Genomic DNA, 12,440 nt, shown 5'->3' with positions numbered 1-12,440 from the left:
TCCTGAGTGGTCTCATTCTCCTCTACACGGAAAGGTCTCGGAGCAGGGCCCTCCCCACGCCTCTTGCTGGCATTGATTTCCCAGTTTTTTCCAGTCTCCTTTCTCACAAACCCTCTAGCAGAGATCCTGCATTGCGTTGATGTGTGTGGGTGGCGGATGGTTTCTGTGCCAGCATCTTAAATGCTGCCTTGGCGACTTCCGAGGGGGGATTTGGTCTTGGTTGGGAAAGGGTTAATTCCAGGAGGCCGGTCGCCTGCCGTACACACATTTGCTATCTAGCACGGCTGTGTTGGCTGGGTGTATTAATCTGCGGCTCTGTCGGAACGCTCCGGCACAGAAGGAGTTAGCTGGCCCTTTGTGCACAGATTAGGTAGCTCTGCACAGAATGCTGACTTTTTTTTTTTTTTTTTTTTCTTTTTCTCTGTGCTATGTATTAACCTCAATTCTACTAATTCCTTCAGTACCCATGAGCCACTTCTCGGGGTCATTACCGAGCAGGGGAATCTGGGTTCTGGTTTCAAGTCTGAAAATCCCCTAACTCTTTGGAGCTTTGACTCGACGGCGGGAATTTTTCCGCTCTGCACCTACCGTCCATCAGGAGGTTTTGTAGGTTAAAGACCCCACTGTGGTTATTACCCCCTGTAGCATTAATATAATTTATATACTAAAGAAATATACATGAATTCCCCCTGTGCGATCTGACCCCTTATTCTCTTCTGCCTCCCCTCCTGCCCCTTGCAACCTCGAACCTGGCCTTCTCCATGCTAAGTTTCATCCTGCATCCTCTCATGAATCCATTCTCTCCCCCCTCTCACTCCAAGGCAGCTAACTTACCAAATAAGGGCAGTGCTCTGTAGCGTCCTGCTCTGTTCCCAGCCAGCCCTCGGATTCCCAGGCAGGATCAGCCTCGCATGACAAAGGGTTAACCCCTTCACATCTGCTGGGGGTCACGCTGCTTCGTACTGTTAAAAGGGGTCAAAATAAAAGTTAACTTTTTATTAAATAACCACATTATGAAGAGCTTCTTGTATGTCCCTGGAGCTTATCGGAAAGCTTTTCATTGGGCTGGGGAGGTTCTCCAAACACTGCAGCCTTCATGCCAGGAATTCCAGTGAGGGCCACACTGACCATCCTGTAAATCTGACCGTGGGCCACTACTGGTCTGAGCACAGACACAATCACTTTTAACTTTGGCCCTGCAGAGGGGATGTAGTTGGCATCCTGGCGTGCGGGATGCCGACTGTCAGAAGACCGGTGCCGAAATCCTGACCAGTCGGGATCCCGGCACCAGTATTCCAACCGCCGGCATCCCGAAGGTAAGTATCTGGGTGTTAGGGGGAGGTAGTGTTAGGATTAGGGTGCGTGGAGGGGGCGGTTGGGTTTAGGCACTAGGGGGGGGGAGGTTAGGGTTAGGCACTGGGCAGGGAGTGTTGGGTTTAGGCACTAAGGGGGTGGTTAGGGTAGGGGTTGGATAACTACTTACCACTTTTCTCTATGGGTGTCTGGATACCGCTGTCTGTATCTTGACAGCCGGGATTTCATACCCAATCCCTGCAGAGGAGCCCTAACAGGACGAGGTTCTGCTTCTATACCTGCTGAGTTTATAGCAAAAAAGCTAGTACACAAGGATGTACAATAAAAAGGCACCAATAAGCATCAACCCAGATGAATGTGGATATTTATATAATTAATATCTAATATACATAACTATAGGCATTCGGTATGATTTACCGAATGGCCGGCGGTTCACATCCCGGCAGCTGACGGTTGAGGAAATCTCAATTTGTCTTAAAGGTAAGTTATAAACTAACCTAATTCTACACCCTAACCCTCCTTTAGGGTGCCTGACCCTAACCTCCTGGGGGGTGCTTAATCCTGACATATACCCCCCCACCATGGCTGTCGGCGTCCGGCATCCCTCCGATAGGGATGCCGGGCGTAAAATTATAGGCGTCTAGGATTAGACACCTGTCATTTAACCCTCACCGGCGGTCGGCATTGCGTCCGCCGGCTTCCTGAACGTATATCTAATATAGATACACTATTTACGGCATTCCCCAATAAAGTGCTTAATGTGCAGGTAAGAGATTGTATACAATTACTGGTGCATAGGGAGAGCAAGTCCAAATAGTCCAGCTGGAGTACTAATAGTTTGCAGCCTGTACAATCCCTTAGCTGTGGTCCACATTAGGGTAAGTTTACCTCCTGTATGCTGTGTTGTTTTTTTTTTGTTTTGTTTTTTTGTGTATGTATATGTTTAGGAGAAAACGCAGGGTTTTTGGGGATGTGGCCCCTTCATCAGGGTGCTTTAAAGACCCCTTGGATGACTGCATGCACAGGCGCAGGCTGTTGTCTTAAAGCCATTGGCTGACAAAACCGTAAAGGTGCCTACACACTCGGTGATGTGCTCACAATCCGACATAGTGTCCGATTTTCCCTTGAACTCTTCCCCGGCAGTCGTGGGCACTATTTGGTGTTTAAAACTGTCCAATGTGACAAACGATCTATCGTGCCTCCTCTAACTATTCCAGTGCATCGTGCCTCCTCTAACTATTCCAGTGCATCGTGCCTCCTAACTATTCCAGTGCATCGTGACTGAGATTGTCAGATCTACCCTACAGCATGGCAGCTCTGAAGATGCGATGTACGCACATCGTGATCGTGAGTGGACCCTCACGATTTGGGCAGATTTTACACTATTTGTCGTCACGATGTGTCGGAATCTGGCAAATCGTGTAAAATATCGCTAAGTGTGTAGGCACCTTTACTTCCATGTACTTGAATATATTTTTTTACTATAAATTGTATTGCATAAAAATTTCTTTATTTTTTATTTTTTGTTCAGTCCTAGCCGTAATACCAGGGGAATGTGAGCTAGGGTTGGTTGCCTATAAGGGGTCTCTTCTACTTCATCATCCCCAGTATTCTAATTCTCTCTATCAGATCACTTACTGGCTTTGTAGCCTCTCTCCGGCAGACTATTAATCTCCATAATTAAAATTGTACAGCAATGTGGCTTGTAATGGCACCGAATGTTGTCCCATAATAACGCCTCAAAAAGGATGTTTATTTAAATGCAGCCCTTTTTTTTTTTTTTTTTTTTTTTTCTTGGTCTGGTTGCACCGATGGCCTACATTAATCAGGTATGATCTAGAACCAGCGTTGCTTCATTTCCCAGTCTCCTAATGCCGTGCAAGTCCTGGCTTTTTTATCCCTGTTCCGTTGTAACTAGCAGACGAGAAGTAGGGTAGATCTGTAGCTTTTACTGAACCTATAGTAATGATGTCTTAATCTGCACAATAAACATCATTTATCTGTTGAGTCCTCTGGACCGTGGGCTGACGTGTGCTCCAGATGTCGGCCCTGTTATCTCTCAAACTCCCCGTCACTAATCCCTCGGCCCTCTGTCTATAATGTAACCTTCGCTGGGCAGGGTGCCTGGAGCTGCCCATTAGCTTTGTTGAGCGTTCATCTTGAATGAGTGAGTAGGCTTAATACCCATAGAACCTCCTATAAGTTACTAAAAGCAACCTGTGCTGTGGATTGTTTATATAGGACTAACACATTTTGCTCTTTCAGACTGCCTGTTTAGGCTGTGCCCCATGAATAGATATTCTGCACAAAAACAGTTCTGGAAAGCTGCAAAGCCTGGTGCTAGTAACACGACTGACACGGTCCTACTCAACAAATTACACGTAAGTCCCAGGATTACAGCCCCATGATTACCGTCCATATCTGTAGTATTAGACTGTAATTAAATTATTTATTTATTTTTCTTTGCACCAACAGCATGCTGCAGACTTGGAGAAAAAGCAGAACGAGACAGAGAATCGCAAGCTCTTGGGAACAGTTATTCAGTATGGAAATGTTATTCAGGTGCAGTCCTTAGTCTGGTTGGGTAGGGATTGGCGTAATATGCTCTTAAGACCTTGAGGGTCCTCTGTGCTGAGTGGGTTGCCAGTACACCTAGTCTGATTAGGGTACGTGTTAGACAAAAGCTGTCGTGTTTTTTTTTTTTTTCCCCCATAATTATTGGGGGAACAGCTTCAGGCTGTGTTACTTGAGTAGCAACCCCGGAGGGAACAGTAGGTGGCACTGTTCTAAACTTCTTTTTTTTTTTTTTTTGTTGTACTCTATTGTAAATTAGTCTAATGTATTCCATGTACTGGTCACAGTAAAATGTTTTTAGCTCATTGTTTTCCTTGTGACTGATGCTTCAACAAAGAAGCAATCTTGCAGTGACATCTGTAGTGTATGTGTAAAACACTGCAGTATTTCAAAGTAAAGGAAAAAGAAAAGGTAAAAAATGGTCTGTAGTTCAAAACTAAATAGGTCAACATTCTTATTGGTCAGTGATTGGATATCGGCGTAAACTTCTACAGCTGATAACTTCCCACAGAGGTTGGTAACCAATGTGATTAAAGAATACATAGGCTTGAACAACTGTAAGCTTCTTGGTTGGAGATCCAGCCATGTCACGTAAGATATAACACTACAGCAAACGGCATGTGTGATGCTTTACAGAAGCTGCATGACAGATCCAGTATAAACATCGAACTGTTTCTGCTGATGAAACTATACCACATAGACTCGGCGAAGTTAACAAGCAGAAGTGTATAAATTGAATTGCTGGAGATGGTAGCATATAATCAGTGCATTGTATTTATATCACTAGGACACGCCCAGACATGCCCCCCCCCCCCCCCGCATTACCTCCCCCTATCCTTGAATGCCTGTCACTCACCTTGCAAATAAAATCTTATTGTCTTCGTTATTTATAAACCATCGCCAGTGTCTGTTAGGATGGCCGTGCAGTCTAAAGCGCCAGACTCAAGATTCAACTCTTCCAGTGATTGGAAACTCAGGAGTTTGTAAAGAGGCGTGGGTTCAAATCACACTTCTGACAATAATATGCAAATGCAGCAGGAGGTGTATGTCTCCCCCTGCTGCATCTGTAATTCCAGCACTGCGACTGAGGTCGCAGGCTGGGATCACCATCACGACCACGATAGTGGACGGCGCCGGGCCACCAGCCAGCTGAGTAAGCCTCGCCTTACTCAGGCTGGCCGGCTTGCGAGCCCAGGACACCGCGTCCCTGACCTTGCTACTCCCAGAAAATGGGGGCCTACACGCCTCAGTTTCTGGGCTGGTTCCCACCCCCCTAAATGCCTCTGCCTGTCAATATTTCACAGGCATAGAGGTGTCTGAGCACAATGGGTTCTGCGTAGTCATACACTCGCAGAATGGGTCCTGCAGATTCACAGTATTTTGCTGAATCAGGCCCCAAGTACAATAGGGGTCATATAGATTATAATATATATTATAAAAAATGTATCCGTTGCACTGGGAATTATATTTCTACTGTAGGCAGGCATAAGCTTTTGTCGTCCTACAGGAGCTTATGCCCGTCCTTGCTGAGGGAAGCTGGTAACCGTTCTTCCCTACCAATGTTGTCCGCCTTAGATGCTGCACTTGAAAAGTAATAAGTACCTGACTGTGAACAAGCGTCTTCCTGCGCTGCTGGAGAAGAACGCCATGCGTGTGACACTGGATGAAGCTGGAAATGAAGGCTCCTGGTTCTACATCCAGCCATTTTACAAGCTGCGCTCAATTGGTGACAGTGTGAGTGTGATGGGGATAAATCCATGGCTTGTATCACAGCGCTGTATAATCTGCAAACTAAGGGCTGCCAAGCTACCCTGGGCATTGGCGATGGAGGGAGGAAAATGTGAGGACGGGACAAGTGGAGAGCAGTGAAGTGGGATTTTAGTGTCCGAACAGGTGGGGGCAGAGTTCTAGATGGGGGGAGCAGTGTGGGTGAAGTCCTGAAAGCGTTAGTGTCAGATGGTCTTGGGAGAGAGGTTCCTGTATGGAATGGAGTAGGCGAATGGTTCAAAGTGGAGGAGTTGGGGGAATGGAGAAATCTAGGGAGATGTAATGAAAGTTATTTCCTTTCATTTGAAGTATGTGAGTTATGGGTGGTGAAGGAGCCCACGGGGGCAGAGAAGGGAGTTGATGGTGGTGGTTTGAATGGAAGCAGATGAAGTACTTTGAAGTAGGACTTTGAGGAGTGCAGTGTATTTAGAAAACAAGATGACTTTGGATAGTCAGAGTTGCTCCGTGGTGGGATCATGTCTGTAGGTGGGGTTTGAGCTTGGAGTGCCAAGGTTCAGCTTTGGTGTTGGCAAAGGCGGCTTCATTTAGGGCTGCGGGGATTAGTGCATTAGCTCAGGACAAGGAGATGGGAGAGGTGCTTCAATTGTAGCCGAGAAGAGGTAGAGGCTGAGGTCACGCTGGCTGCTTGGTGCACACGATGGGGGTAAATTTACTAAAGTGAGGTGTGTTTTAGAAGAGTGCCCATAGCAACCAATCAGATTCTAGCTATTCTGTTCTAGAAGTTGCTAGTTAAATGTTAAGTAGAATCTGATTGGTTGCTATGGGCAACATCTTCTAAAAACTCTCACTTTAGTAAATTTACCCCGAAGTGCGGCAGGCGTAGAGGGAGGTTGGAAGGAAATGTTTGCGGTCAGATGAGTTGGAGAATCTGGAGATATGATGAGGGTGGGAGAACAGGAGGTCAGGGAAGTGTCCTGTGATAATGGGTGTAGGTGATGGAGAGGAGGTTGGAAGCAGAAGTATTGTTGGCATACTGCTATTACCAAGTATGGGGTGGTGGTGAGCTTGGAAAGTAAGTGGTAGAGCCAGGCGGCAAAGTGGTAAAGGAGGCCGGGCAATGTATGACTGCAAGGTGAGGAGAAAGCCATTGGTGGGAACGTGCGTATTGCAGGTGGCTGTCATGCAGCGTATGCCGGTAAAGGGGAGGAGCCAAGTGGATGGAGGGGAGAATATTGGCGGGTGGTAGACCGATGGCAGATGGTGAGTAGGGATTGGGATGGGGAGTGAATGGTATGACCAAATAGAGGTAATTGTGGTCGGTAGGGAAAGAGTCTGTTACACTTCTTCCTCCTCCTCCTCCTCCTGCTAAGGAAAGGCTGTGAGATAATTACAAGGCTCCTGATGTAGACTCTGCCTCCCCTGACGCGGTTTAGCTCTAAATGTTTTCCAAGCTAAAACGACAGCCCCAGGTCCTTACTAATTTGGGTCAGACTGAATAGATTTTACTCTCCCCTAGACTGAAGGCTTCATCTTGCTCCATTCTCCGTAGCCTCTCTGCTCAATCTAATCTTTCCGCTTGTTGGGAGGCGGATGCACAGGACCCTCCAGATGTAGCTGACATTTAGGAACAATACAGACACTGGGCAGTAACTCTTTGCTGCCCATCCCCTCTGTATCCGGTTCAGGTCACCTGTAAATGGCAGTATCCGTAGTTACCAGAATCAGTGTGTGCCAGCTGGTCCTGGAAGTGCCCCTGTGAAACCAACCTGTGTATAGAGGAACAAATGAGGCTGTTTGTCACCTGCAAAGTCCAAGCTGATACCACTTTAAATTTAAAAGATTGAATCGGGAGATAATTTGAAGTTTTCTATCTTCTCCTAAAACACTGCTTGGCTTGGCTTTTATTTACAGCTGTGGGGATGGGAGATCAGGGGTCTTTAGTACAGGAATCAATCTGCTCCCTTGTTAGAAATACACTTTCCCATGGAAATTCCACTGCGAGAGGGATTCTCACTAATGCAGGCCTGGTCAACCTGTGGCTCTCCAGCTGTTGTGACACTACAAGATGCAGCAGGCCCTGCCACAGTCTTTATATTTGGGATTGCTAAATCTGTGACAGGACATGCTGAAACTTGTAGTGTTACAACAGCTTGAGAGCCACAGGTTGGTCAGGTCTGCACTAGAGGCAGCGCCTTTAGAGACTGCTGTTTTGGCCCACAGGGTGCAGTGCCAGAAGTCGGTGATGTCAGAGGTCATTCACGTTTTTTACACTTCAGGTTTTTTTTTTTTGGGAAATGACACGTATACATGGGGATGCCGATATTATCCATTATGAAGGCTTCCCATTGCATACCCTCCGTGCAGGCTGCGCTGGATCAATACTCTGGAGACTGCAGCTCAGGAACTAGTCAGCCGATGGCTTGAATGTTGGTTCAACTGAGGACATGGCTGTCCCTAGGCTTCATAGATCACCTGTTCGATATGTAGCTTGTTCCTTGTATTGGGTCCATGGTCAACTTCAGCAAATGGTCCTTTGCAGTGCAGTGGTATTTGTGGTGGATGGTAGTTTACACAGAACGATTTCGGGCTTCTCTGCACTATTGTGCAATGTTATGTATTTGGGCCAGAGAGGGTCTGTCACGCTGCCGTTCTTCATTCTGATCTAAATCTATATAATTGCTTCATTATTGGTATTTATTTTTTTTCTTCTCCCAGCCATCCCATATATACTGTGTAGTCTTTTGAACAATCCTGGCTGTCATGTTGGATCACCTTTGGCACTGATTGTTTAAGCGTATGTTTTGCAGGTTGTGATTGGCGATAAAGTTGTCCTTAACCCAGTGAATGCTGGCCAGCCATTACATGCCAGTAGCCATCAGCTATCTGATAATCCCGGTTGCAATGAGGTGAGTGTTGGACTGGGTGCTTGTAAAGTCTGGGAAAGGGATTATTTTGAATGCATGTTGGTGTACCAGTCGCATGCTCGATGGAGGTGACCATTTTGTGGGCCGATGTTCATGAGCCTGCTACCTGTAAATCCAGTCTTTCGAATCTTTGGACCTGATTCAGAGCCGCTCGTAAGCAGCCGCTCGTTCGCTCCGAGCGATGTTCGCACATCTGCGTATGGGTCGTAATGCGCATGCGCCAACCAGTCAGTGCGGTCGGAAATCGTGTGTTGCAAAATAGCGAGTGCCTGCTAATTTGAGTGACAGGATGAGGTGTTTGTGGGTGGTAACAGGGGATGGTGCTTGAAAACGGGGAGTGGAGATCCGAACGCAGGCGTGCCAAACGGTCAAAACGGGCGTTTTAAGGTTGTGCATAATTACCAAAGCAGCGTCATCGGCCACGTCACTTGGTTGTCTCTTAGCCTGAACTGTTCGCATGATTGCGGCAGGAAAATCCAACCACAAGCACTGCGAGCAGTTCAGACGCCTTTTGATGTACTCGATTAATCTAATAAATAGCGGAGATGACGTGTGATGCGAACGGCAAAGGGGCGTCTTTACAAAATAGCGAGCGCATGTTACGCTCGCTCAGACAGAGGCATCAACAGACCGCAAAGAGCGAGCGCTCAATTTAAGTAGCTGGCCCCTTTATCTGAACGAGCGTCCGGCTCTGAATCAGGCCCTTTGATTCATCTCTCTTTTAAAGAACCATAAAGAGTGGAGAAGTTGCTAATAGCAACCGATCAGCTGCTACCTATCATTTTATAGACTATATTTGATGCATGCTAGCTAGGGATCTTGGTTGCTATAGGCAACTTCTCCACTCTTTTTAGAAGCTTTGGTACATCTCCACCTTAGTGCATTGGAGGACTGCCTGCAGAATGGCGTCTTAGTGCATACGGTTGGGACAGCCTGCAGAATGGCGTCTCTGCTGAACACTGAGGCGCCGCCAGTCTGGAGAGTGATTGTAAGCTCTGTAGTCCCATCCTGCCGCTCGCTTTTGTGCCGATTGTTTCACCTTTTTGCTGCAGGTGAATTCTGTGAATTGTAACACGAGCTGGAAGATTGTCCTGTTCATGAAATGGAGCGACAATAAGGATGATATCTTGAAAGGGGTGAGTGTGTTATTGGAGCTGGGTGGGAGGGGAGAATAGTGTCCCGGAAATTGGGGTACTGTTGAGGAATAACTGTCATTAAAGGCACCAACTGCCCGACTTTCCTCCAACAGGAAATTCTCCTCGCCTTCCTTGTATAAAGTAATGTTCTATTTAATCAATCTTCTTTATAAAATACGAGTGACTTGTGTATGGGGCTAGCCTGATACTGCTGGGGGTGTCGTGCATCATATACCAGATATTAGTTTGATATTCTAGTGTTGGCTATAAATTGTCGTCTGGTGGATGGTGCTCCTCTGCGAAGAAACAGGGTTGGCTTGCTTTAAACAAAAAAAAAAGTTTCAATAAAAGGCCTTAAGCCCCTATCTGGGGGTCGGTTGCCACTTGATTGAATTGTAAAGGCTGCAAGGTAGGCGTTGGGTGGTTTTTGACCCTCATCGCTAGAATCTGCCATCGATCAAAGAACTGCCGGTCCCATCATGCCTTGCGCCAGTGCCTGGAACTTTGCTTCGCTAATGAGTTCATATGGTAACTGATAAAGGAGCAGACGGATGCAACCTCACCAACGAGCAGTCTGATATGTTGTACAGAAAATAGATCAGGGATTCATTGAGGGCATGAGATGTGTGGAGGAATTGCAAGGGACCCGGCGTACAAACAAGCAGCTGGGAGAAGATTACATAAGGAATTTTGTGTAGTAGATAATGGGATATGAAACAGAAATATTGTGGGTATGTATATGGATTATTTGTCCATGTTCTCGTCTAACTAGAACATATACAATGAAAGGTCCTCACTACACCCATAACTCCTGCTGCTCTGACACTGGTCACTGGCCACGGCATTCTGCCATTGGTCAGTGACCAGTGTCGGGCAGTTAGAAGCTCTAATCCCTGGTCTCCTCCCTATAGGGTGACGTGGTGCGGCTCTTCCACGCCGAGCAGGAGAAGTTCCTGACCTGTGATGACCACAGAAAGAAACAGTACGTCTTCCTCAGGACCACCGGCCGGCAGTCTGCCACTTCAGCCACCAGCTCCAAGGCACTATGGGAAGTTGAGGTAAGGGTGCGGAGTTTAATGTACCTTTTGCATGACCTCACTCCACACGCTCCGAAAATAGAAGCTGCGGTGAATTGATGCTGTGCGCACACAATCTGTTCACGCTGCGGGAAAGCTTATGGGCTGCCCAGCATCTCAATGCGTGCTGGATGTGCCCCATCATGATGGAAAGGGGGCGCGGTCCTTCTCAATTGACCACACCCTTTTTTTTGGAAAGTGTAAATTTGACGGCCAGAAGACCTGCCCCATGCCCCTCTGCTTACACTTCTATAGTGTTTATTCTAAAGCTAAGGTGCAGCTCAAGTGGGTGAGCGTAACCTTGTATTCACCATACTGCAAGGTATCCCAAAATAACTGAATGTAAAACGCGTTGCGCTGTCTGATTTGCACAAAGCTAAACTGCACTAAAGTGCCAGCTCTAAATCATCTCCTTAGTGTTTTGGGTACTTATGGTAGTCTGAAATTGTCTACATCCGTAGGTGGTGCAGCATGACCCTTGTAGAGGGGGCGCAGGGTACTGGAACAGCCTCTTCAGGTTCAAGCATCTGGCAACCGGGCACTACCTGGCAGCGGAGGTGAGTGATGTACCGGCTAGAGAGTATTGTATGTAGGAAACTTGTCTTCCAACAATTCTGACACATCCTTATTCGGGAGAGTCTACCCATCTTACTAGACGCATTTCGCTAAATATGGTGGCTATTGTGATGTCCTCTTCTTCTCTGGAATTGGTAAGTCACTGTTCGGTTCTCTTCCCCAGGTAAATCCTGACTATGAGGCAGGGTGCCTGGAGATGGAGGTCTCAGTAAGTAAGAGGATAGCTGGTAAAAGCTTGGCTATCCTGTCCCATGTCCACCTGAAACAAACCAGCTTGCCCCGCCAACCATTATTGCTTTGTCTTCCTCATCCTCCCTGGCATCTGCTCAGACAGCCTAATCCTGGTTTGCATCCTTGACTTGACCATTTCGTAACCTTCCGCAATCACCCCCCTCCCCCTAACAATCAAGCTACATATCTAAGAGGTTCATGTAGAGAAGGCATACGTGACTGTGTACTGTGTGTGCATATGTTTTCCTCACATGAGATCAAATTTGTGCACGCTGTAATAGCGAGGGATTCTGAGGTGATTTAACCAGTGAGCGGCTTGTTACTTTCATACAAAGACTCGCTGCTATTCGTAAACCTAGGGCTGAGGTGCTATTGCGTTTCGGTAGATGGGTGTGGCTGTCCTGTGGGCAAACTGCTGCCTAGGCCCCAAAGGGCTCTAGGTATAGAAGAGAATAGTCTGCATCATTTATGGTGTCATGGGGGAGTTTTCCCATCCTGAGTTTTGTATTCCAGCCTCTTGCTAGGGAGTTATAGTGTTTTATCATTCTAAAGCTCTGGCAATTATATTCTAATTCTTTGCATTAACAAGAGAACATTGGGGGACCATTATGTGCATGCAGAGCGAATCAGTCCAACTTATTTCTAAGGACTATTATAGAATTTTTATGGCCTCCTTGGTGTCTCCCCACCTATTGGAGTGACTCCTCAGAAGATGGGCACAAGTGGGAAGCAACCAGGCAGTGTCGGGACCACCTGTAGCATTTGAATGTTCACAGCAGCACAAAGTATTTTGGGTTGGCCTATTTCTGTGCCATCCTTGAGGGAGGGCTAGACCAATCTATAGGCAATCTGAGCTCCCAAATGGTAATGGCGGAGTAGTG

The 12,440-nt window shown here is 46.9% G+C and overlaps 1 protein-coding gene across 4 annotated transcripts in view; it reads left to right on the top strand.

Annotated features, from left to right (window-relative positions):
• ITPR1 (inositol 1,4,5-trisphosphate receptor type 1) overlaps positions 1 to 12,440 on the top strand; it is a 122,570-nt gene that overhangs the window by 57,051 nt on the left and 53,079 nt on the right. For all 4 annotated transcript variants that reach the window (XM_088460820.1, XM_088460817.1, XM_088460819.1 and 1 more), the window contains exons 5-11: positions 3,580 to 3,695; positions 3,790 to 3,876; positions 5,464 to 5,622; positions 8,424 to 8,522; positions 9,593 to 9,676; positions 10,588 to 10,734; positions 11,214 to 11,309. In XM_088460820.1, the coding sequence (XP_088316946.1) occupies positions 3,580 to 3,695; positions 3,790 to 3,876; positions 5,464 to 5,622; positions 8,424 to 8,522; positions 9,593 to 9,676; positions 10,588 to 10,734; positions 11,214 to 11,309 (788 nt within the window). The remainder of the gene's footprint in view (positions 1 to 3,579; positions 3,696 to 3,789; positions 3,877 to 5,463; positions 5,623 to 8,423; positions 8,523 to 9,592; positions 9,677 to 10,587; positions 10,735 to 11,213; positions 11,310 to 12,440) is intronic.

This window comes from Taudactylus pleione, unplaced genomic scaffold (genome assembly GCF_031769625.1).
Source record: "Taudactylus pleione unplaced genomic scaffold, aTauple2 ptg000986l, whole genome shotgun sequence".
Classification (NCBI taxonomy): Eukaryota; Metazoa; Chordata; class Amphibia; order Anura; family Myobatrachidae; genus Taudactylus; species Taudactylus pleione.
Note: the sequence above shows the minus strand (reverse complement) of the source record. Positions and strands in the feature narration are given on the sequence as shown.